Source organism: Wolffia australiana, chromosome 3 (assembly GCF_029677425.1).
Source record: "Wolffia australiana isolate 7733 chromosome 3, ASM2967742v1".
NCBI lineage: Eukaryota > Viridiplantae > Streptophyta > Magnoliopsida > Alismatales > Araceae > Wolffia > Wolffia australiana.
The window spans coordinates 7759477-7786400 of NC_135837.1; the positions used below are offsets into that span (position 1 = coordinate 7759477).

General features: G+C 38.7%; 2 protein-coding genes and 1 long non-coding RNA gene across 3 annotated transcripts; 2 read left to right on the top strand and 1 right to left on the bottom strand.

The window, feature by feature from the left end:
• Window positions 1-2727: 2727 nt before the first annotated feature.
• LOC144701495 (uncharacterized) lies at window positions 2728-5085 on the top strand. The gene is made up of 2 exons (XR_013581011.1): window positions 2728-3110; window positions 4854-5085. It is a non-coding gene; the product is annotated as an uncharacterized LOC144701495 (long non-coding RNA).
• A 4859-nt stretch (window positions 5086-9944) lies between these two features.
• Window positions 9945-11810, top strand: LOC144701399 (Tetratricopeptide repeat (TPR)-like superfamily protein). Its single transcript, XM_078573215.1, has one exon. It carries the CDS (start codon window positions 9945-9947, stop codon window positions 11808-11810), a length of 1866 nt encoding a protein of 621 aa, XP_078429341.1.
• A 10910-nt stretch (window positions 11811-22720) lies between these two features.
• LOC144701496 (uncharacterized) lies at window positions 22721-25019 on the bottom strand. The gene is made up of 2 exons (XM_078573303.1): window positions 24502-25019; window positions 22721-23087 (listed from the first exon to the last, which is right to left on the bottom strand). The coding sequence occupies exons 1-2, from the start codon at window positions 24976-24978 to the stop codon at window positions 23004-23006; spliced, it is 561 nt and encodes a 186-aa protein (XP_078429429.1). The 5' UTR covers window positions 24979-25019; the 3' UTR covers window positions 22721-23003.
• Window positions 25020-26924: the final 1905 nt, after the last annotated feature.

A 26924-nucleotide genomic window follows, 5' to 3' on the forward strand; every position in this document is an offset into this window, starting at 1 on the left:
TATAAGTAGGATCAGATAGTGATAATCTTTCTGAATAGTTTTTTGTCCTTCTTGAGTATCCGTTCAATAGAAATATTTGGAATATGAGATTAGCGATCATTGTAACATGATATTAACATAAGTCACTAAATCATTATGCATATTTAAAGACTTCATTATCACTATCACCTGAGAATAATAATTAATAAATATTTTTTCAATGAAATTAAAATAACATCAAAGTGGTATTGGCTTGATGTCCACTTGATATCCATCACACCCATGTATCCCTTTGATTCCATACATGGCTATATTCCCTTATCATATTTCTCATCTCATCATATTCTTAACTAATAAACATCTCCTCCCATCCCCTATTTACCATACATAAAGCCATTTTAAGCTCTAATTTATGCTCCCTGTGAAGACGACCCTTGATCATTACTAACTAGTCAAATTCTTATAGAGGCTAAGGTTCAAAAATTATTATTGGTTTTCTTGAGCCACAAAAATAATTAAACACCACAAATTTGAGCTCATGAGACATTTATGCAGGAACATATGGATGGTATGTATAAATAAAGGTGAGAGAAAATAACCTACCCTGAAAATTCATGCCTAAAACCCATTTTGAATCATTGGATGTTGCGATTTTAAGTTGACTCATTTTGATTCATCTAATTTTCTCTCTCCTCTTTGATCCAAGTGTGGCACAAAAATTCAGCTGGTTTTAAGTTGAACACTCTGCTGGATTTCCAGTGTGGCACAAAAATTCGGCTGGTTTTAAGTTGAACACTCTGCTGGATTTCCAGTGTGGCACAAAAAGTTTTGAAACCGAGAAGAATTTATCTAACCACTTCAACTATTCCACAAAAATATTTCAATTCAAAAAAATAATTAGCAGAAATATTTAAATTTAAAATTTGATAATACTTTATCACAGAATAAATTCTTGTTTAGAACATTATTTCATTTAAAGAATTTAATATCATAAAGGTCTAAAATATGTTCTGAGTTAGAAAACTATTCTCTTTATAAACATTATGTCATTAAATTCCATGAAATGAAAAAAACCAGAAAAAATCAGAATAGAATTCCAAAAATAATTTTAATAATGTGATTCTCGATAACTCACATGTAGAATCATTTGATTGAAAATAAACATGGAAAATTTATGATATCGATTCAAGAAATATGGTGTAATCAGGCAAGTAGGATTATTTTATAATCATCTAAAAGTCCACATAATCACAGGGATAGGAAATAAATCCACTTTAAATAATGTACTAGGCTTATCATATGTTTACTGTGGGTTCAGACATTGATACACTTTCCTATTTAACTACAGCTACCATGACTATAACTGCCCGATGGGAATAAAGATGAACATTGAGATTTTGATTTAGTATTTGATTATCACTTCTCCATTGTGGTTAGATGATATTTTGAAATTATCACACTATGGGGGATTGATTCACTTTAAGGAATATAAGTCAAACAAACCTCAAAGGTATATCTTGTTGCCCACATAAAATATAAAAAACAACAAAAAACTTTGACATGAGTGTGCCTAGAATTCTAAGAATAGATTATGAGCAAATTTGAGAAAGATAGTTTATAAGGAATTAAAATGGTTGGAAATGAATGTATCAAGTAGTGACTGACACTTTATTGTACTTGAAGAAATACATTTGATAAAATAATAGATTATACATACATTTAAGAAGTCTAGTGATGCATCTGCAAGCAAAGCACATTGAATTTTTCATCATTTCATACAACATTGTACATTGAAACACAACAATAAAGTTATTATTGCCTCATTTATATTACTGTTCATCCATTTCTAGTATTCTAATTCATGTTTCCTTTCATGTCATTATTCACCTTAGAGACCAATCTCTAAGCGATCCTAGCATAATACCAATGGTGACAAAGTTTACTCCCACTAGGTGCCAAGCTAGTTCATGTCAAGGATGATTGTCCAATTCACTGAATGAAGAGTCTAATAAGACTAAATTCTTTATGTACACCCCCACCATAAATTTTTAAAGAGACAACTCATGTTTTGTTTTTAGTTTAGCAAAACATGTCCTTTTATAATTGATAGATTAGGTACAAGTGTTCCAAATTTGTTTAACATCATAATATGAAATACATTATTGCAGTGAAGTTTGCTAAACCTTTAAAAATAGATTTCTTATTTGCACAATGTTGGGTTGTAATAATTCTATCTGTCCTTGTACTGATGACATCATTATGCCATCATCCGAAAAGAAGTGGTTTCCTAAGTTTTTAATTCCTTCATTTATTATTTTATTTCTGAAATCATAGAAGATGTCTAACCAAAAGTAAACTGTTTCACCAAAACTATGATTAAATTCTTAAGATTGATCTAAATATTAAATGTCGGAGTGCCTTGATAAGTTGAGTTAACCTTCAAGGCACGAAAAGTGTGCATCTTGAATACAATTTATAAGTCATCTCACTTGAAGGTAGAACCCTTATTTTCGTATAACACAATTTTCTCCATTGACGTATAATTTGTGTTGTAGTACATTTCTTGGATAAAAGATTTCATCAAGAGATTACCTTAATCTTAACATGTACTGACTTGTTTATTACTTTTTATAAAATTGGAATAATACAGCCAGATACAAGATTACCCAAACTATTTATACCTTGATTATCAAACAAAAAAAGAACATTTATTCCATTGAGGAAGCCTACCTGAGTGGTGGCCAAGTGGGAAAAGTGGGGAGGAATTGTCTTGGAAGACAAAATAACAAAGGGTGGGATTTTCAAAAGGTCTGCTGTCTCTGCGCTATGCAGACAAATGCCGTGGGGATTCGCGCTCAGTACCCTCTTCTAGCGTTGATAGAAGAAGAGAACAAAACCAGTCACTGCAGAAGACAAGGGCAAGAGAGTACTGCAAGGAATAAACTATCCTGGGTTTCCTTTAACCTCCCCCTCTCAGTTCAAGGCCTCAAGAACAATTTTTAGATAGTGGGTGATCCTCAAAACGGGTAAAATCGCCAAAAAAGTTCGTCTTGAGTGTTTGGCATGGCGTTAATCTCGTTTTTAGATGGTGGGTGGCTGCTCGAATCGGCCGCCCATCGAAGAGTTAGCAGGTCAGTTGATGGGTTGTTCTGGTTTTCTGTTGATTTCGTGAAGAACAGGCTGATGGGTCGTGGAATCGTCGTTTTAGATCTTTCATTTCGTTTTTTTTCACGCGCATGTGGCTGTTCTTCGCGGTTTCAATTTTCGGTAGTGTCTTTGTTCTTCTGCAATATCTTCAGGGGGCATTATGGAGAGAAATTAGCGTGGGCATTGCCCATTTCTCATTTTTTCTTATTTTGATTTCTTCATTTGTCATTGTCCCAAACCCAAGAACTTAGGGTATCCGTCTTCTGGAAGTTTAGTTGTTAATATTGATTTAATTTTGCTGGATACATGCTTAATATGTGGGCAGCGATTTCCAGAATCGGTGATGGCGATATCTTGGATTGGGAAATGATAATTTTGCAATAATGTTTCTGCTCTTTTATAGATTTTTATTTACTTCTTCTGTGATTTATGCCCGAAACGACGTAGCTTTTTAATTAAGCTTTTGAAACGACTGTAAATATTTACTGAATAAACTTGAGTTCTGTTGCATGAAGAACAATCAAGTATCCGTGAACTTTTTCATGGAAATACTTCAGTTTGCTTGGAAAATTTTTTCTCTCTTTTTTGCATATTTCGTCGATATCATTTTTACATATTTTACATTCCTTGTTCTCGTAGCCATTAACTCTCTACTGAGCCACTTTTTTTGTCATGTTTTTTTATTGAATTATCTCCGAATGGTGAAAACTTTTTTATTTTTAGGGCAAATTTTCGGCTGTTTTTTCTTTCTAGCTACATTTATCGTCTGCTTGAATAATTTCTCGTTATCATTCTCTCTCTACCATTCTATCCTCTGCATAAACCTTTGATCAAGTTTTTTCCTGCAAAAAAATCATGAATTCCATCCTTGAAAATTTTATTTTCCTGCAAAGTTACGTTCTTACCTTTTTTCGGGAAAGCTTTTTAAGTTATCTGTTCTAATAAATTATCTGCTCTAATAATCCTTTGTAATTATTTTCAGTTTAACTATCCATCCCTTGCATGACAAGCGGGACATCTACTTAATCCTTTCGTTTAAGAATTTCTTGATTTTTTTATTCTTGCTCCGTTTTAGAATTTCCCCTCAATTTTTTTTTTCTAATGCACATATAGTAGATTATTGCTGTTTTCACCGTACGGGTCCATCCTCTGTAGAGAATTGCGTTTTCCTGGAAATTATTTTCTTCCTCGTTTTTATGGAGTTTCTATCTACCAATATAATGCCATCTGGATTTATTATCGCTTTTGACCATTTTCTTTTTCTGCATAAACCCAACATTGTGCAAATAATGACCATATTTTTCTTTTTTTTCTCCACTATTTAATGACCATATTTTTTTCTGACGATTCTTTTATTTCCTATGTTGTGGACGATTTCAATTTTTGCGAAAATCCTTTTTTATTCTTTTTAAATGATTCTCCTCTCTTTTATACCATTTATCGCGATTCTGTCCGTGCGATTTAAATTTGCATCCTGTGGAAATTACCTTACTAACTTTTTGTGAATTTTGTATCCACCAATAATTTATTATCAGTAGCATTTATGATTGGTGATGACCAACTATTTCTCCTCTGCATCGACTGCTCATCATCATTTAAACCTTTTTGCCTTGATTTTTTTCTCTAAATTCTCATGTATTAATTTTCAATTCTCTGGTGATTCTTTCTTGATTTATTCTGGGAATTTTTTCTGCAAATTATTTATTATTTATTTCTTGCATTGATAGGGTTAACGCCTTGTCTTTCGGATGCCGGCGACCGCAGGGCCCAGCATCGAACCTGCCTTTCCAGCCTAGTCAACAATGGAGGGCCCACCAGTGTTGACTAGTCATCATGTCTTATTGGGAATGAAGCCATTGGTCCGGCACGCTGAGGAGGGCGGTGCAAGTCAACAATTTTTTGCTGTATTTTGACCTTAATGAACTACATATTTGCCTTATTATCCCTCATTTTTATTCATAGAGTTTCCACAGTCAACGACCACTAAGAACAGTTGACTTTTATCCTCCTCTGAAGTCAACACGCGTTGACCTGAGATAGAACTAGTTTTACATTTGACATGGGCTTCTGAAATGAGTGAAAGTTGACCAAGAATTAACCTGGCTCAGGTCACCTGTCTCATATTTTACTTGGACCCAGACTCTTAAAGTCAACGGTGGGCTTACACATTACTTTGAGCCACACATTTATATAGGATTGTCCTATGATTTAGTTGTTAACTTTTTGAGTATATGTGGACACTTACCTTCTTTCTCTACTGAAAAGGATCTCCACACCACATAAGGGGAAAATAGTCCTCCTGAATGAGCCATTCTACATTGTTCCATACAACTTTAAACCCTAGTGGGATAGAATATGCTTTTGATGCTGAGAGCCAATAATCCCCAAACTTGGTTATATTTTTTTGGCAAGTTATTTTCAAACGGTCTGTGGCCCATTTAAGAGGAGAGTTTACCAGGTATAAATTTGGCTTGGGTATGCGAGTCTCGTCTTCAACTTGGTTCTAGGAATGAATAATCAACGATGGGCTTAACTGGTTTGATCTGGAAATAATTGTTGACCTGTGCCTATCTAGGAACAGTGTCCTGAGACCTTAGTCAACTGTTGACCATTAATTAAATCAAGCCACCTATGCATCTTGGTGGGCCCTCCAGTTAGACTGAGACAGACATAATCTCCAAACACACCAGTGAAGTTGACACTTGGAGGTAGTTTGCACCTTCATAGACATATCTGTCTCACTGAGCCTTTCTTTTAGAGACTTTCATGGGGGTTGGAACTAAGCTGACCAAAAAATTTCCTATTGTTGGATAGTAAAGGCTTCAGTACATTAAACATATTCTGGCCTCGGCCCAACATTCATCCGGATTGGAACTATTTTGAAAAGGAATTTTGTTACCTTAGGACCCATCCATGGATCAGATCGGGTCAGACCAAATCCCCAAACATGAGTGATACTAAGAGCTGCAAGAAGCCCACATCTTCACACATGTTTATCTTGTCGAGCCTCTCTGTTTGAGAGAGTGTCTAGACCTTTACGCCTTTTGTGTGGATTGGAATATACCCAACAAGGAATTTTCCTACCTTAGGACCATCATAGGTACAGCCCCCCAAAATGCAAAATGGGTAGGGTTTGTAACTCTGACCGTCACAGTTACAATTTTGGGACCTTGAACTTACCCAGGCTTGGCCGTATATCCGCATGAGTTTGAACTATCTCCACAAGGAACTTTGCTACCTTAGGATCATTATAGTTATGGCTTCAAGACCTTGAACTTACCCTGGCCTGAGTCTTATATTTACGTGAGTTTAATCTATCCCGACAATGAATTTCACTACCTTAGGCCCATTATAGTTACAACTCCGGGACCTCAGACTTACCCAGGCCGGGCCCTTATATTCATGCAGGACATCAAAGAATTTCACCATCTTACGACTGTCGTAGTTCCGGCTTAAAGACCTTGAACTTACCCCAAGCTGGTGTCTTATATTCACCCGAGTTTGAACTATCCTGACAATGAATTTCACTAACTTAGACGCATTATAGTTGCAACTTTGGGAACTTAAACTTAACCAGTCCTGGGTCTTATATTTGCACGAGTTGGAAATATCCCATCAAGGAATTTTGCTACCTTAGGGCCATCATAGTTATAGCTTCAATACCTTGAACTTGCATAGGACTGAGCCTTGTATTAACACGAGTTGGAACTAGCGCTAGAAGGAATTTCGCTACCTTGGGACCCTAACCTTACCCAGTAGGGTGCTACCGTTCAGATAACAAATATGAGAATGGATGTCGGATAGCGACATCGAAAGTTGTTTCATTTTGATTTTATTCATTATTAATAATTACATATTCATTATCTGTAATCTATAATCACATTATGATAACGGAGAACATTATTTTTTTCATATGTTATCCGTTTTGTATCCATTATCCAAGAGCATTTCTCAAATTTGGAGGCTTTTCTGTTTTGATGCCCAATATCCTGAACTGATACAGATGAAGAATAATATTAATGATATAACATCATAGTATTCACTACTATTATCATAGAGAGAGACACACAAAGAGAGACAGAGAGAGAGACAGAGAGAGAGACAAGAGAGAGAGAGAGAGAAACAGAGAGAGAGAGAGATAGAGAGACAGAAAGACATAGAGAGAGAGAGAGACAGACAGACATAGAGAGAGAGACAGACAGACAGACATAGAGAGAGAGATAGAGAGAGACAGACATACATAGAGAGAGAGACAGACATACATAGAGAGAGAGAGACAGACAGACAGACATAGAGAGAGACAGAGAGAGAGAGAGAGATAGAGAGAGAGAGACAGACAGACATAGAGAGAGACAGGGAGAGAGACAGAGAGACAGACAGACATAGAGAGAGACACACACACAGAGAGACAGAGAGACCGACAGACATAGAGAGAGACAGGGAGAGAGACAGAGAGACAGACAGACATAGAGAGAGAGACACACAGAGAGAGACAGGGAGAGAGAGACAGAGAGACAGAGAGACAGACAGACATAGAGAGAGACACACACAGAGAGAGACAGGGAGAGAGAGACAGAGAGAAAGACATAGAGAGAGACACACAGAGAGAGAGATAGAGAGAGAGAGACAAAGAGAGAGAGACAAAGAGAGAGACAGAGACAGAGACAGAGAGAGGGAGAGAGTGAAGGAGAGTCAGAGAAATGGAGAACAAGCCTCATAGAGAGAGGGATATACAGAGATAGAGATAGATAGATATAGAGAGAGAGAGGGCGGAGAGAGGGTTAATGTAATCGGTTATCGAAAACTATATAATTCCTTAATCGTTATCATGGTCCAGCTTAACGATATCGGTATCCACACTTGTTATCTGCTTTACAATATCTGTTATAGTTATCCGTTTTCCTCCCTAAAATTGTATTCTGTTAGCGATATCTGTTACTGATATCAGATAATGGATACCACAATTATTGTGCATGATAGTCCAGGAGGGGACGAAGGATGAGACATGATGAATATCATCCCATCCTACATCCCAATTTTTAGAAGTTCCTCCGAATCATCGTCTCCAAAAACCATCCCATCCAAGTCATTCTCGTCCCAACCCATGTCCAGGACGAAGTAGTGCATTAGGCCACTCTGAATGGGACACGTGGCACAGCACTTATAGAATTCCAGCTAGAGCTCTCAGGCAGATACATGACTCTTGCAGGACGCAGAAACCATCCCATCCGCTGTCCAAGACCCTGGACGGGACCATCATACGATCCTCCGTCCCATCAATCATCTTGACTCCGGGATGGAACTTTTTTTGTCCACGGATAAAATTACCATCCCGTCCGCATCCGTGCACTATAATTGCAATATCTCATAACAGATATTGGATATGGATACCGCTAGTAATGTAAGAATTTGAGGGTGATGGAGACGTCAAACCCAAATCGTTGCATGCGAAGATTAAGAAGAACAAGAAGAAGTTATAGAAAGGGAAGAGAAAGTGAGAGACTTAGGCAATTAGGATCATTGTATTAATCCATAAAGAACTTGTTACATCTGGGTTAGTATTTATATTACTGTAGAATAGTTTGTCATGTAGGACTTAATCCTAGCCTTTATAACTAACGTAACGGCTAGATTAAGACAAACTTCAGCCGTTCGATTTAATCCTATCTATGTGAAATCTTAACAGCTAGATTTGATCCTGTCTAGACTGAATCCAGACCACTAGATTTAATCCTATCTATGTGTAATCCTAGATTGAATCCTATCCGTCTATTCTCTTAATGAGTATATGGGTAACACCTTTTTACGCAAAACCGGGCCTTATACTTCGGGTTTGATGATCCCGGTCCGGTCTGGGTTTCTAAAAAAGACCTACACCTTACCCAAACTTCGGTCTGGTTTCGGTCCCTTCTTGCTAGGTCTCGGTCCGGTCCGGACCGATCTCGGTCTGGCCAGGTTGACTAGTCAATGTCAAAGTCAAAGTAGAAAATTTATATTCACAATAATGTTAAATATCCCCTACATCAAGTGGGTGCCCATAGATGGCGTCTACGCTGGGCTCAATAGAAACCTCTCCGTTGAGTTGTATTTGATATTTTTAGAAATTTATAAAACATATTAAATAAATACCAAATAATATACTTATGGTTCGCCCTCAAATGGAGGACCTACGGTCCCGGTTCGGTCCGATCAAACCGGTTCTCTGTCCTAAATGTCCTATCCTACTTATTTCGTCATCCGTCATCGTCCGTAGTGACAGACGGATGACTAAACGGTTGGATTTCCGTCATACGTCATTAGTCATCCGTCATTCGTTACGAATGACGGATGATGAAAATGACGGGCGAAACGACGGTAATGACGGATGACTTTTACCGATGACAAAAATTTTAATCTATTTATTAGAAAACTTAAAAATTTGTCTAAATTTTTACCAATTCAAATGTGCATTTAAATAAAAATTCATAGTTGCCTTGATGATCTTATATCGGTATAATGTAAAAATTTAGCTGCCAAAGGCCGTTATAGTTTCAGTTCAAATCCTTTCATTTGAACTGGACAGAGCCCATTAAAGCTCCCGCCGTCTGGGCGATGAACTGGTTGCAGATTCGATCAACCAGCGCGCCATCGTCGCCGGCGAGCACTCAACGTTTGATCTACGACTTCTCTCGTCAATGGGTACGAGAAATTTGTCTACTTGGGCAGCACCCACCTCGCTTTCTTCGAGCCTCGTCGCCTGGTCTTCCTTCATCGCCGCCCACTCCAACTCCGGCGACTCCAACTCCGCCATCGCCGCTTTCAACGATATGCGACGTAGAATGGTGGAAGGCAACTTCGTTACCTTCTTGGGACTTCTCGCCGGTGTGAGAGACTCGTCCCAACTTATCTGCTTGCATGGATTTGCCTTGAAGATCGGCTTTGAGAGAGATCTAATGGTGAGGAACTCTATCATCAACGTTTACTTTAAGTGTGGGTCGCCGAATTATGCCAGAATTCTGTTCGATGAAATGCCTGATAGAGACCTTGTCTCTTGGAACACCTTGATTTCTGGTTACTCTCGCTTAGGATTGGTGCAAGAGACTCTAAGTTTGTTTACGCATATGAGAGCTTTGTCCCGCTTGGATCCAGATCGTCAGACTTTCTCCTCTCTGGTCTCCTGCGTTGCGGCCTCTGCGGATCATCTTCATGCTCATCATCATCATCATCATCGTCGTCGTCGTCGTTGTCGTCGTCATGGTCTTTGCTTTTTGGGGAGATCAATCCATGCGCAGATCATCGTCTCTGGCATCAGCATGGATGAGCTGGTGGAGACATCCCTGATGAACATGTACATGAAGCAAAGGAATGTCTGGGATGGCTTGCGCGTCTGCGATCTCTCCGCCAAGAAGGACTCTGTTTTCATGGCTAGCTTGATTTCTGGGCTGGTGCAGAACAACAGAGCTGATGAAGCCTTGAGGCTGCTTCCCAGGTCACTCACTTTGGGCCCGGAATTTCTCAGCTCAGCCACCATAGCCAGTCTTTTTGCAGTCTGCTCGCAGCTCTGCACCCTCAAGATTGGCGCCTCGCTACACGGCTACGTCCTCCGCAGGAACATACCCACAGACCTCCCAGCGCATAATTCTCTCCTTGCAATGTATGCCAAGTGCGGCTGCCTTCGTCAAGCCCGGCTCCTCTTCTCTTCCATGAAGGAAAAGGACTTAGTTTCTTGGAATTCCATGATCTCTGGATTTTCCCAGCATGGGGACATCCACATGGCCATGGCAACAGCAAGGAAGATGATGGAGGCCAGACTCGTGCCCGACGCCATCACCTTACTTCTCCTGCTCAAGGGCTCTTCATCCGTGGGTTCATTGCGCCATGGCAGATCCTTGCATGGATTCATCATGAGAAACATACAATCCGTGGCTGTATCGACATCATTGGTGGACATGTACAGCAAGTGTGGAGAGCTTGTGCTTGCTCGGCGGTGCTTCAACTTAGTGGGAATTGAAGAGAGAGATCTGGTTCTATGGAGTTCAATGATTGCTGGGTACGGCATTCATGGTCAGGGGGAGGCCGCAGTGGAGCTCTTCTCCTCCGCCCTCTCCGCCGGGATCCGGCCCAACAAGGTAGTTTTCCTGGCAGTGCTCATGGCATGCAGCCATGCAGGGCTTGTCGATGACGGGCTCCGCATCTTCATGTTGATGGGAGAGGAGTTGCGAGAGATGGAACACGTGGCTTGCATTGTTGATCTCTTGGGTCGGAAGGGGATGCTGAGAGAGGCCGCAGATGTAGCGTCGCTGAGGCGACACTCGCCAGAAGTTCTTGGAATTCTCCTTGATTCATGCAGAATTCATGGGGATAAAGCACTTGCGGAAGAGGTAGCTGGGGAGATCATGGCCCTGGAGCCAGCCAATGCTGCTAGTTATGTTCAGATGGTCCACGGATTTGCTGCTGCTGGGAGGTGGGATGGGGTGGTAGAAACATGGAAAAAGATGAAGGTAATGGGATTGAAGAAGACTCCGGGATGGAGCTCTGTTGAGGTTGGCGGCGGTGCTGCTGTTGCCTCCACCACCTTTTTTGTGGATCAGCTATCTCACCATTGCCACAGAGAGTTGATCTTACTGCTGCAGAGCCTATACAGAGGAATGAGAATCAACAATGAGTATGAGGATTACGATGAGTTGCTTTTGGAGTTGTGTTGAGTCCATGATTTCTAGCAGAAACCTTTTCAAGTTTCTTGTTTTTTTCAGCGGCTTGGCCTTCTTGTAGGGGATACCTGGTGATGAGGGCCAGTGGTGTCAGTTGAGTGTGAGTTCAAAATTGCACCAAACTTCAATCTGGGTCAGCTGAATATCACTCGAGGGAGTTTTCTATGGCTGTCATTGTACCTTTTTGCATAACCCTGTAGCCAACATAGCACATTGTGCAACACGTGATGAAACAAAGACACGAGTCCCTCAAAACTCTATCTCTGCCAGCGATATTTGAATACTTCCAGACACAACAATGTTAGATCATCACGGCCCAGTTAGGGCTAATTTTACTAACTTATGGGCCTGAGGCCATGTACGTGCAGAGCATTGATGATGGCTTCATCATCCCACAGTACACTCGCACCTTGGAGCAGACTGCAGACATTTTCACGAAGGGGATCCCAGGACCACAGTTCCAGGCCTTGGTGTCCAAGTTGGGCATGATTAACATCTATACCCAACTTGAGGGGGGGGTGTTAAATCATCACGGCCCAGTTAGGGCTAATTTTACTAACTTATGGGCCTGAGGCCATGTACGTGTAATAGACTAATCCTAGGGATCTAATGAAAAAACTAAGCTAAAATGGATTTAAATAAAGGCCCAATAAGGGCCCATTAACGGCCCACTAAGGACCCATTAAGGGCCCAATAGTGTGGGGCCCATTTAGGGAATATATTAGGTCCATTAAGGACCTAATATATGTTGGGCCTGATTTATATCAGGCCCAGCCTCCAACAGTTACAAATGTAGCTGTTGGAAGTTCTTTTTTGAAAAAGGAATCTTTTATGCAGCTTTTTCCAACGGTCAATTTGGACAAAAGCATTAACCTCTCTCTCTCTCTGTGAAAAATTTGTATAAAAGGGGCATCTGTTCAGTAATAAAGTTAGTTCATTTTTGCCCCAATTTTTCTGTCTCTTCTCCACATTCTCAGAAATTCTCTCTGCAGTCCACTATCTCATCCTTTTCTTTCAATTTATTACATCGTATCAAAGCATTTCCGATCCTGAATTCAGCAGAATTCAAGAGTGCAGTGTGGTTGGAGGCTTCTCAGAGAGAGTTATCTCCCTGATCCAAGTGCTCCTTTGTAGTTTCTTCCCCTGTCTTCCATCACGAAGCAGGACGTCAATTGTGGGTGGCTTTCTCTGAGGATTTCTCCCTGAGTTAGTGCATCTTCAGCAGCTGGAATTCCCTGCTCTTAATCCAAGAGGCAGGCCCCTTCCTTTTTGGTGAGAATCTACTCTTATTTTTTTATGGGTGGCAAAACCAGAACCAGAATGACGGCAAAAGCAGAAAAGGAAGTGGAAGAGCTTTCATCCATGGCTTCTCCGGCAGCCAAGGCTACTCCCACAGCTCCAAATGCTCAAGTTACTGCCCTCGTCACCACCCCAGTCCAGACGAGGCTTGTTTTGCCCGATCTGGACATGAAGTACAATGGCCTTAACGGCCAAAAATGGGTGACGATCGCTGAGAGAACCCTCAAGGCGATGTACCTGGGCAGACACTTGTCTGATGAGGCGCCTGCAGAAGAAGATCCGCGTAGTGAAGTCTAGGAGTCTGAAGAGGCTCTCATCACGAATTGGATGATCAAGAACATGGAGGAAGAACAGCGAGATGATTATCTCTTGATCAGCTGCGTTCGAGATCTATGGCAGGAAATTAAGAAGTCGTATGAACAAATGCACAGCGATTTTCGAGTGTATGATCTGCGAGAACAAGAACGTACACTAAAGCAAGAGAGCTTGACGATCTCCACCTATTCTGCACGACTGAAGGCCATTTGGAGAGAGCAGGATGTCCTCTGGCCCACAGGTGATAAGAGTTCACCCTCTTACACTAGAGAAGTCAAGTTCAGAACCCTTCCGTTTCTGATGGGTCTGAATTTGGAATATGAGACTCTACAGAGTCAACTGCTGCATAGGGAACGATTCCCTACATTGGCAGAGGCAATTTCTGAGCTTCACGGAGCAGAGAGCCGGAAGAAACTCGGCACTAAAAATGGTGAGGCCCCCACCCCTACTACAGCAGCCCATCTAGCCAAGAAGGAGCCGCAGAATACCTCTACGCCATCTCCGGCACCCCAACATCAGAAAGCGACACCGAAGGAAGGTAATACTTCGGACCTAGTCTGTGGATATTGCAGGAAGACCGGCCACATCAAAAAGGACTGCCGGAAGCTGGCGTGGAAGGAAGAACAGATACGGAAAGGCACATGGAATCCAGGGCAGCACAAGAAGGCCTACGTGGCTAGTGAGGGGGGGGGGGAACCTCTCTCTACTGAAAGAAATGAGGCACGAAGCAAAATCCAGAAGATGATACAGTCTGAAGTAAGCAAGATTTTGTAGAAAATGAGCTCCACATCATTGGTACAGTCGGGTAAGCACTTTGCATTTACTACATTTAAGAATACTACGTCAATTTCGGCATCTTGGGTTTTAGATTCAGGGGTGATAGACCATATGTCACCTCACAAGACACTGTTTCAATCCTATGAGATTGAAACAAAGGATCTTAAAGTATTTACTGCAAATGGGGGAATCTTAGAAGTAGCAGGAAGATGGACTATCATGATTAAAGGAAAGAGATTGGAAGGAGTGTTACATGTACCAGAATTAAAGGCAAATCTTCTGTCTTTAAATCAGTTGGTAGATGATACGGGGTGGCGGTTTATTTTAGACTCTGCTTCATGTTTTCTTTGTCTAAAGGGCACCGGGCAGAGGATTTTGTCTGTTAGCAGGAGAGGAGGGCTTCTCTTGCTAGACGATCTAAGGAAAGATGGGGAGCAGAAGGTGACCTATGCTGCCCAAAGCGAAGAACGGGTCATCCTTCTCCATAGGAGACTAGGACACCCCTCATTTCATATCTTGAAACATTCACATCCTCAATTATTTAAAGGAATTTTGTTTGAGCACCTTAATTGCGAAAGTTGTCAATTCGCTAAACACAAACGGTCACCCTATCCAAGTACGAATCATAGGGCCCTCTCTACATTTGAATATGTCCATAGTGACGTATGGGGACCTTGCTCCATATCCGGCTTGGCACATCATCGGTGGTTCATCCTATTTGTGGATGATTTTTCTAGATATACGTGGGTATATCTACTGAAATCTAAGGCTGAAGCCCCATCTATTATTACTCTGTTCTGTGAAATGATTCACAATCAGTTTGGTAACAAGGTTAAGAACTTCAGATCCGATAATGCTAGGGAATACCTCTGTGGAGAAGTTAATCAATACATAGAAGCAAATGGAATAATTCACCAGTCATCCTGTGTGAATACCCCTCAGCAAAATGGGCTTGCTGAGAGGAAAATTGGGCATATTATGTCATCTGCCAGAGCACTTCTATTCCAGGGAAATTGCCGTAAGAATTATTGGGCTGAAGCAGTAGCAACATCCACCCATCTGATTAATAGGACAGTATCAAAAATATTGAATTTTTATGCACCTATTGACCTTTTATCTTCTGAATTTCCAAGTGTTTCTTTGAGAACTAATCTGCCAACCAAGGTGTTTGGTTGTACAATGTATGTCCACGTACATCATGCAGGAAAATTGGACCATAGGGCCATGAAATGTGTGTTTCTAGGATACTCCACCACTCAGAAAGGCTACAAGTGTTATCACCCAAGCTCCATAAGGTTCTTCATTTCATCAGACGTTAAATTTGACGAGTTTCGAATGTTTCATGATGAAACAGTTAGGTCGGATCTCTATCTGGACTCCAGTGAGACAGGCATTGAGGATGGTGAGCCCAACCGAATTCCATCACCAGAACACAATGAAACAAGAACCTGATGAGAGCACAGCTCCAAGTCAGACTGAGGAGGAGGAATCCCATACACCAGAGGAAGTTCCAAGTGAAGAAATATCCCCTGCTATTGAGGATCATCCAAGTAACAATGGGTGGTCCATTGCCATCAGCAAAGGTGAGCGAAGGTGCACAAAAACTAAACTTTATCCAGTAAGCAATTATGTTTCTTACATTCGGATATCTCCAGAATATAATAGAGTTGTTCAAGCATTGATGACAGTATCGGTCCCGAAGAGCGTCAAAGAAGCTATGACCTACCCCGAGTGGAAGAAAGCGATGGATGAAGAAATGGAAGCACTAGAAAGGAACTGTACTTGGGAGTTGGGCCCACTCCCGGCTGGAAAAAAGGTAGTAGGCAGCAGATGGGTATTCACTATCAAATATCACTCGGATGGATCAATTGCTAGGTACAAGGCCCGACTGGTAGCTCAAGGATACACACAGTCCTATGGTATTGATTACAATAAGACATTTGCCCCGGTAGCCAAACTAAATACGGTAAGAGTTTTGATTTCCCTTGCAGCAATACTCAGATGGAAACTATACCAGTACGACGTAAAGAACGCTTTCTTACATGGAGATTTAGATGAAGAGGTATACATGGCACCACCCCCTGGATATTCCTTGAGTAAAAAGAGCTGGCGATGTATGCCATCTCAGAAAGTCGTTATATGGACTTAAACATTCTCCCAGGGCCTGGTTTGGTAAGTTTTCAAAGGCCATGATCGCAGCTGGATACCTCCAAAGTGAGGGAGATCACACCTGCTTTATAAAGCATGGTGAGGAGGAAAAATTAGCAGTTTTAATAGTGTATGTAGATGACATCATTATCACGGGAAATGACCATGAAGAAGTCCAGAGGCTTGAGAAGCATCTTTCCTCATCATTTGACATCAAAGCTTTAGGGCTTTTGACATGTTTTCTAGGAATTGAAGTTGCATATTCAAAATCGGAGATTTTACTCACTCAACATAAGTATATCCTGGATTTACTAAAGGAAACAGGGAAATTGGACTGCAGACCATCAGCTACTCCAGTCGATGTCAATGCGAAGTTAAAGGCAGAACAACATGACAAAGATGCTCCAATCGACAAGTCATCATTTCAAAGACTCATTGGCAGGTTGCTCTATCTGAACCACACAAGGCCAGACATAGCTTTTGCTGTGAATTCCCTCAGCCAGTTCATAAACGACCCACGAGAGTCACATCAAGGAGCAGCAGATCGGATTCTGTCCTACCTCAAGGGTTCTATTGGACAAGGCCTACTGTTTTGATCAGGAGGTGAGTCTAGTGTAGTTCTTTTTACTGACTCTGATTATGCAGGTTCCTTCGAGGACAGTCGATCCACATTCGGCTATTGTAGCTTCATTGGAGGTAACCTTGTTACATGGCGCAGTAAAAAGCAGAAAGAAGTTTCCCTTTCGAGTGCTGAAGTAGAGCTTCGAGCCTTAAAAAAGGGCGTATGTGAAGGCATGTGGTTGAAAGGCATCTTACAAGACCTACATCTATACCAAGGCAAAGGTATGACTCTTTTTTCAGATAGCAAGTCGGCCATCGCCATGGCCAAGAACCCGGTTCAGCACAAACGCACCAAACACGCACGAGTGGCTAGACACTTCATCAAGCAGAGCATTGATGATGGCTTCATCATCCCACAGTGCACTCGCACCTTGGAGCAGACTGCAGACATTTTCACGAAGGGGATCCCAGGACCATAGTTCCAGGCCTTGGTGTCCAAGTTGGGCATGATTAACATCTATACCCAACTTGAGGGGGGGGTGTTAAATCATCACGGCCCAGTTAGGGCTAATTTTACTAACTTATGGGCCTGAGGCCATGTACGTGTAATAGACTAATCCTAGGGATCTAATGAAAAAACTAAGCTAAAATGGATTTAAATAAAGGCCCAATAAGGGCCCATTAACGGCCCACTAAGGACCCATTAAGGGCCCAATAGTGTGGGGCCCATTTAGGGAATATATTAGGTCCATTAAGGACCTAATATATGTTGGGCCTGATTTATATCAGGCCCAGCCTCCAACAGTTACAAATATAGCTGTTGGAAGTTCTTTTTTGAAAAAGGAATCTTTTATGCAGCTTTTTCCAACGGTCAATTTTTGATCGTTGGACAAAAGCATTAACCTCTCTCTCTCTCTCTGTGAAAAATTTGTATAAAAGGGGCATCTGTTCAGTAATAAAGTTAGTTCATTTTTGCCCCAATTTTTCTGTCTCTTCTCCACATTCTCAGAAATTCTCTCTGCAGTCCACTATCTCATCCTTTTCTTTCAATTTATTACAAACAGAGCTTCATCTGGTGATCTTTCCAACCTCCATTAAGAGAAAGAGTCTTGTTAAAAATGTTAGTTTTAATATATTCATTATTGATGTGTGATTAATATTTATTTTTACAGCCCATGGTTAGTGGTTCTGGATCATCGGATGTGATTATGATTTATTTTTTTCAAGAACGTACAGAAGGCAGATTAGAAGGAGAAGGTGGAAACCAGTTGACACGTAAAAGAAAAGGGGCACGCGAGACTGAAAAGTTATAAGTACAAGGGGAACATGAGAAAGAAGGATAGAGATTGATTTCAAGAAAAGTTTTTCCTGACTTGAGTAGCTGCAGCTGAAGGCCTGGAACTAGAAAGGAGAAATGAATCCAAATCTTCCCAATCTGTATCTCTTTTCTTCTTCCATATGTTCCTCCTCTCTTTTCTGTCCATGGACATTTATCAGTTTTGACATGACTTGATTCTCATGAACATTGGAATTGCCGAGTATACATTTCTTGATTCTTGTTTGAAATTCCATTTCTGGAATATTATGTCAAGGGATAGTTATTTCAAAACTCCCTACTTGACACCACAATGGTCTCATATTATTTTTTAAAAAAGTTGACTTAGAAATATTAATTTAATGGCTCAGTCACCTTGAAAAGCCATTTCAGAAAAATCTACACCAAAATCAATATACATGAAAATATGCAAATCTCAGCCTTCAATTACGAAGTAATGGTTCTCATAGAAAGAGGTGGGGTATGTATCAAATCTCCTTTAAATCCATATGCGGTATGTATTAGTCTAGAAGAAGAAGAAAAATTTTACATGAAGAAAGATGAATAAAAAATAAGCGAAGCTTTTAATGGGAGAAATTTAAAACAATAAATCATATTTTTGGGCATCATGTTGAGGTCCTTTATATAGTCTAACAATGGTAAACAATAAAAGATATGTCATAGTATATAGGATACATTTCTTTTTAAAAAATTCTTCAAATGTCGTGTCAGATAAATATGCCAGATTTTATAGGTTAGAGAAAATAATGGGACATTGACACTAGTCCTTTGAAAGTATTCATCAATCCACCTACACAATATAATATATCACAATAAAGGTGAAGTAGGCCATTTATCAAGGCCATCAGGAAAAAATAGGTCTTCACATGTTATTTCAGATGAGGTCCCTTAAGGTAACTTCTGATATCATTGTAAAGAATGTCAGTGATAGATGATATTATAATAAGACTAACTGGCGCTAAATTTGATAATTATGATGATCTAACGTGTAAAAGACACAATTGATGATCAAATATTTTATTTTTCCTGTTTTCAGGGATTTTCACTGATTGAAACATTTTATAGCAGTTAAAAATAAAATTATATAGATATTATAAATTACTTAATGGAATATTTAAATTAAGAAATATTAAAAAACAAAAATAATTTATTTCTAAACATTTTCAACATCTTAGCATTTTAATTTAACTTTAAATAAATTAAAATATGATTATAACATCTTAGCGTTTGACCTTAAATAGTTTATGATAAAAGCAAACAGATTTTCATGTGATGTAACATGATTCAATGAGTTTAATTATATATACTGATTAGACCTTATTTAATTGAAAACTTTATAATTGAATGTAAATTTTATCTAGTATTAATATTGATCAATGAAAATATGATTCACTTATTCAGAGATTTTCTATCTAATGGGTGACGAAGTATTCTATCATGGTTCTTTCAATAATCAAAATAACATTGCCATAGGGTATAATTCAAGGTATATATCTTCAATAAAATGAGGCATTAAGTTTTTGGTGTCTCCAAAATGATATAAATTTTATATTTGAGTGACAACACTCATTATATTTGATTTATTATTTTCCTAAATAATAGGCACTATTTAATTTAAATTTATAGAATACTTTTTTGCAGATTTTATTGAAAGATATTCCTTTAATGACTCATAAGAAATGCTAAATATTAATCAGATGAGAATAAAATTAATTAATAGCGATCCAATTTAATAATACAATTAAAGTTTAAAAGACTGAAAAAATACTAAATGTCTGTACAAAAAGATGAAGAGCTTTCAATAACCATATAATTTTTATTTTGCTAAAATACGACCTGAGTAATATAACCAAGACTAGAGTAATGAGTGACACAGTATCTTGATATATTAGCTTAATTTAGTGAGCTAGATGATGAAGAAGGCACACAAACCAGAAAATGGTGTTAAAATAGTTATCATATTGTATTGATAAAAAAAAATATTATTCACCATAGATAGTAATGTGAAGAGAAAAAAGTTGATCCAAAAATAACCTTAAGACTTCAGAGATTTTTAATATCTTTTAGGTTTTGTATATTTTATCAAAATTAATTTTCATGAAAAAAGACTAAAATAAAAATTTTAACTTTATTCAATCTAGAAAATAATTTTAATCAAAAGATTTAGAACATCGGATTTTGGGGTAAGTTTGGAAATTTTCAATGATTAAAAAAATTTTAATTTAATTATATTACCTTCATAGACTGGACGATGACTGGTGATGGCGAAGTGGGCACAGTGGATGACTAATATACTCCACTCCCTTGGGGAAGGGTAATGGAGCTTAAGAGGAATTCTTTTTCATCGCGGGGGAGAAAATCTCAAGATCAGATACGATGAGGGGAGAGATATGTTTTGATACAAGAGCCCAATTGTTCTAAGCCCTCGGATTTTATTCGAGGGACAAATAATGCATAAGTGTCTTAAATTCAACTGTGGTCCACGTTCTCATCTATCCTCCAATTGGAAAGCAACTTCTAAAGTCGAGCTATGCAGTTAGTTCTACAAAAGTTGAGCTATGGCCTCTAAAATGTATTAAGTTGACCTTTCTCCTCCTTGAGTTTTGGGCATCCTATCCAAATCCAGGTAGTTGCTCGTACTCCCTTTCTCTTTTTTCTCCCATTTGCATCCATTAATTACAATTCCATTAACCTAATTCATGTATTTAAAATAGGCTCAAGAAAATTTCATAGACATTTTATTTGGTTCCTTTAAGAAGAATCAAGTGGGGTTAGTGCCATAAATATATAACAAATAAAAGCAGCTATTTACAACTAATTCAGTATTTTAATAATCTATATTTAAATGATGGCTCATATATGCAAACAAAAGAAGATACATGATCAATTGACACAAGAAAACATAAAACTATCTGTATTAATTTGGTGTTATCAAATGCAGATGAACCAACTCCAATATTAAAGGAAAAACAATATTCCCAACTAGTATCTTAAATACTGTACCTAAAAAGTCTTTGGAGATACTGATGTAAGGACCAAGAGAAAGAATTTATACTCTCATGGAAAAATACGATCCTTTAGTAAGCTATTCCCAAAGTACCATGCCATTCTTCTTTAAGAAAAGTAGTTAAATTTTGTAGCCCCAAGCCTCTGTGCACTGCCATGATTTGTTGTACTTGAATATCTTATATGGCATAAATTGTTACATTTATAAGATATGATTGAAACTTTTATGTCTGTGATATTTAAGTTATTAGTCTCATATTGGACAATATGAGGTTTGCCTTCATGCTACATTAATACCCAACGAACCTTGGCTATGTAAGGAAATCTTGGAATAACGTTTAAGGGAAGATCTAGGAGCAAGGAAAGAATAACCCATTAGATCAGATTGAGTGCCATAAATTATATAAAAAATGATCATTAAATGATAGAATGAGAAAAATGATTCATGAAAACCATATAATTAACAATGAATAATTCAAAGTCAATTTAGCTTTCACAATTAACAGCAGATTTTTTCCCAAGTGAGGACATAGTTATGAGAGACTCATAATTTGAACCCTCTATTTATCAAATGATTAATATATTTTTTATCTGCAATTTCAGACATCTTTCTTACATATATATTTAGAGATGTATTTTCACTCTATAAAATTCTCCATGTGAGGATTTTTATCCTCTTTTATCTTCTCCTTTTATCCTCTTATCTTGTCACATAAGCTAATTCTTCACATGATGTCAGATCCATCTGCTTCACATTAGTAAGCTTGCTTTAGTTTTCTGCCTATGGTCAGCATTTGTGCTCGCCAATCCAACATGCCCTATTGGAAAAATCTAATATCCAATATCAGGATGAAATTAAGATGACTTCAGATGCTGGTATTGGATATCAGATTTATATCAAAGGTATGCCGAATATCTAATGTCAGGACAGATGTTGAGGGGGTCAGAAAAGTGGCGCATGATAATACTGGATTCGAGATATGATATCTGGATAAAAATGTACTTTTTTAAAGTACACATTGCCCCATATGGAAGAAGGAAAATGTGGTATAAAATTTTTTTAGAATGCCCTAACAAAAATCAATAGCACGACATTTACAAACACGTGTTTGCCGTGACTGGCTGGTTAACCCTGTCTTGAAACACATGCTAGATACTGAATTGGGATCCAGGCTGGATTAATAAATATCCCTCTTGAGTTTGACTGTAGTGTCTTACATTGGTTCCTTGAAAATATTCCTTTAGTCCTAACCTTTTCAACTTAATTTAATAACTACTTATTAACTAACAACCCTAAACATAAGAACATGAAAGTTAAAAAGCTTAATTACATATTTATATGTTTCATGCTGATACAAAAAACTTCTTAAATTATAACTTTAAGCGTATTTTGTATATTGGAACTATAGAAACTGATATCCAATATTGACTTTCCGATATCGGAAAAATAATTCCGGCCAGATGCAAGAAATTTTCTTCCAATGATTATAGTATCCGATGGTTAAAACATAGCACAGGCAAAATCTGCCCATGTCATAAACACCCAATCTGTGTTATCACATTAAACAAAGGAGATCAGTACAACGAAAACTTTTCTTGTCATCCTCTTCTCCTAATCTCCAATCATCATCTCTTGTATTAAGATTCTTCTTATTTCTCATTCATAAAATGAGCACAAATCTCACATTTAGCCAAAAAATGAGCCAAACATGATATCAGAATTTTGCGACTGCGCTGTATAACTTTCATCTAAGGAGATCTCTCAATGTAACACTCTTAGTTTTTGTCGTGGTGGAGGCAATAGTAGCTTCTTCCTTGATTGGTTCCTCCTGGAAAAAAAAGCGCAACTATTATATATTCAGGATATTGATACTTTCAGATGAGGGTGATGGAGAGAGGATTATCTTATAATAAAGATATCCTTAGATATGTTAATTAATAGCTACGTTTCATGAATATATGTAGAATATGGATAGGCGGATATGCATTCATTTATCTCTCTGTAAATAGCGGAAGAACATTTAGATACAGCTATTGAGTAGGATGGAGAGACAGTGAAAGTTAGATGGATATAGAGACTGGTAGGGAGAGTTTGATAAATTAGATGGACAAGATAAGGCACAGCGAGACAAAGCGAGAACATGGACGGAGGGAAGAATATACAGCTGACAAGAGTAAGAATGTAATTGATGTGTAGATAAATAGACAAAGAGACAAGGAGTATATTTGTGTGTGTGTGTGTACAGAGAGAGAGAGAGGGACATAGATGGACACAGAGAGTGAGAGAGGGACATTGAGGGACAGAGAGAGAGAGAGGGGGACATACAGAGATAGAGAGAGAGAGAGAGAGAGAGAGAGAGAGAGAGAGAGAGAGAGAGAGAGAGAGAGAGAGAGAGAGAGAGAGAGAGAGAGAGAGAGAGAGAGAGAGAGAGAGAGAGAGAGAGATAGAGAGGGACATACAGAGATAGAGAGGGACAGAGAGAGAGGAATATACAGAGATAGAGAAGGACAGAGAGAAAGAGGGACAAAGAGAGACAGAGAGAGGGACATATAGAGGGGGCCACAAAGAGAGAGGGACATAGAGAGGGGGTACAGAGAGAGGGGGTACAGAGAGAGAGGGACAAAGAGAGACAGAGAGAGATACACAAAGAGGGACACAGAGAGATACACAGAGAGACAGAGAGAGGGACAAAGAGAGACAGAGAGACGGACAGAGAGAGAGGGACATAGAGAGAGAAAGAGGACAGAGAGAGAGAAGGACATATAGAGGGAGGGACAGAGAGAGATAGGGAAGTAGGGAAGAGAGAGGGGCACAGAGAGAGAGAGAGGGATACAGAGAGAGAGAGGGACACAGACAGAGGGACATAGAGAGGCATAGAGAGAGAGGGAAAGAGAGGGACAGAGATATAGAGAGAGAGACACAGAGAGAGAGAGGGAAGTGTATATATATATATATATATATATATATATATATATATATATATAGAGAGAGAGAGAGAGAGAGAGAGAGAGAGAGAGAGAGGAGGGACACAGAGAGAGAGGGACAGAGAGAGGGAGGGAGACCGAGAGATAGAGAGAGATGTATCTATATAGACTGAGTGAAAGAAAGAAAGGTAGATACATAGATAAATATGTACAGAGAGATGGGCAGACTGATAGATAAATAGAGACAGAGACAGACAAGAGAGAGAAACAGATTGAAACAGAGGGAGAGAGTAAAACAGAGAAACAGAGACACATTACCTTCGAGACAGAAAACATGGGATCAACCGAAGAGGAACTCCCCCGAAGAGGGAGACCTTTTTCATCATAAAGTATGAGCCCACTGAATCTCGGCAGCTCGCACCGCTCTCCCATGAGTATCCTCCTTTGCCAAACAGGCGACGACGACATAACCTCCGCGGCCCCTGCACCCCACTCCCCACTCCCCCCACCACCACTACATAAAACCGGAGACGCCAACAAAGGAAGAACTCCCTGACCGATCGCAGGCTCCGACACCTCTCTCATCTTCTTCAACTTGCCCCACTGCAACGAGTTTACGATCTTCTCCTTAAACTTCTCCAAACGCTCCTTTTTTTCTGCCATGGGCTGCTTCTCTTCGTCTTCTTCGGACGTGCACTTTCTTCTTATCACGGCGGAGGCGCAGAGGCCGAAGACGACGGAGGCGGCGACGAGCCCCGCCAGCAGCATCTCCACGGCCTTGGGCGCCGCTTCCATGGCGGTGTAGCGGGGAGAAGGCTTGTCAAAACTGGGAGAGCGAGGACTTAAATGGAGTAGTTGCACCGTTATCCCGTGACGATCACCGCTGCAGCGTTTACCGCAGCAGAAGCGTCTTCATTGCTGCGGTTGGGAGGAGAGGATGTAACCAGTAACCGTGCTCAGTTTGGATGTGTTATATCATTGAGAAGATGGAATCTCCAAACATAATATCGAACATAGCGTTCTATCCTCATTTGGGTTTGCAGAATTCTATTGTTGGATCTCCATATATATACTTCTTATTCGATTCCATGTAGTAATTAATGTTGAATCTCTAAAATTAATGTTCGATCTCATGTGGGCTTACACTCTATAATGTTGGATCTCCACATATATCCTTATTATCAGATTACATATCAAAATTAATGTTGGATCTGATGTGGGTTAACACTCTTATATTGTTGGATCTCCATGTATATACTTCTTATTAGATTCCATATCATAATTAATGTTGAATCACCAAAAATAATGTCGAAAATAATGTTGGATGTTATGTGGGTAACACTCTTATATTGTTGGATCTCCATATATATATGCTTCTTATCAGATTCCATATCATAATTAATGTTGAATCTTTAAAAATAATGTCAAAAATAATGTTGGATGTCATGTGGGTTAACACTCTTATATTGTTGGATCTCCATATATATGCTTCTTATTGGATTCCATATCATAATTAATGTTGAATCTTTAAAAATAATGTCGAAAATAATGTTGGATGTCATGCGGGTTAACACTCTTATATTGTTGGATCTCCATATATATGCTTCTTATTGGATTCCATATCATAATTAATGTTGAATCTTTAAAAATAATGTCAAAAATAATGCTGGATCTGATGTGGGTTAACACTCTTATATTGTTGGATCTCCATGTACATACTTATTATATTCCATATCATAATTAATGTTGAATCTTTAAAAATAATGTCAAAAATAATGCTGGATCTGATGTGGGTTAACACTCTTATATTGTTGGATCTCCATGTACATACTTATTATATTCCATATCATAATTAATGTTGAATCTTTACAAATAATGTCGAAAATAATGCTGGATTTGATGTGGGTGAACACTCTTACATTGTGGGATCTCCATGTATATACTTATTATATTCCATATCATAATTAATGTTGAATCTCTAAAAAAAATGTCGAAAATAATGTTGGATGTCATGTGGGTTAACACTCTTATATCGTTGGCTCTCCATATATATGCTTCTTGTTAGATTCCATATCATAATTAGTGTTGAATCTTTAAAAATAATGTCAAAAATAATGCTGGATTTGATGTGGGTTAACACTCTTATATTGTTGGATCTCGATGTACATACTTATTATATTCCATATCATAATTAATGTTGAATCTTTAAAAATAATGTCAAAAATAATGCTGGATCTGATGTGGGTTAACACTCTTATATTGTTGGATCTCCATGTACATACTTATTATATTCCATATCATAATTAATGTTGAATCTTTACAAATAATGTCGAAAATTATGCTGGATTTGATGTGGGTGAACACTCTTATATTGTGGGATCTCCATGTATATACTTATTATATTCCATATCATAATTAATGTTGAATCTCTAAAAAAAATGTCGAAAATAATGTTGGATGTCATGTGGGTTAACACTCTTATATTGTTGGCTCTCCATATATATGCTTCTTGTTAGATTCCATATCATAATTATTGTGAATCTTTAAAAATAATGTCAAAAATAATGCTGGATTTGATGTGGGTTAACACTCTTATATTGTTGGATCTCGATGTACATACTTATTATATTCCATATCATAATTAATGTTGAATCTTTAAAAATAATGTCAAAAATAATGCTGGATCCAATGTGGGTTAACACTCTTATATTGTTGGATCTCCATGTACATACTTATTATAT

Coding starts and splice junctions, on each gene's coding strand:
- LOC144701496 (XM_078573303.1), bottom strand. CDS start 24,978: ATGGAAGCGGCGCCCAAGGCCGTGGAGATGCTGCTGGCGGGGCTCGTC. Junction 23,088..24,501: donor CCATGTTTTCTGTCTCGAAG/GTAATGTGTCTC, acceptor TTTTTTTTCCAG/GAGGAACCAATCAAGGAAGA.
- LOC144701399 (XM_078573215.1), top strand. CDS start 9,945: ATGGTGGAAGGCAACTTCGTTACCTTCTTGGGACTTCTCGCCGGTGTG.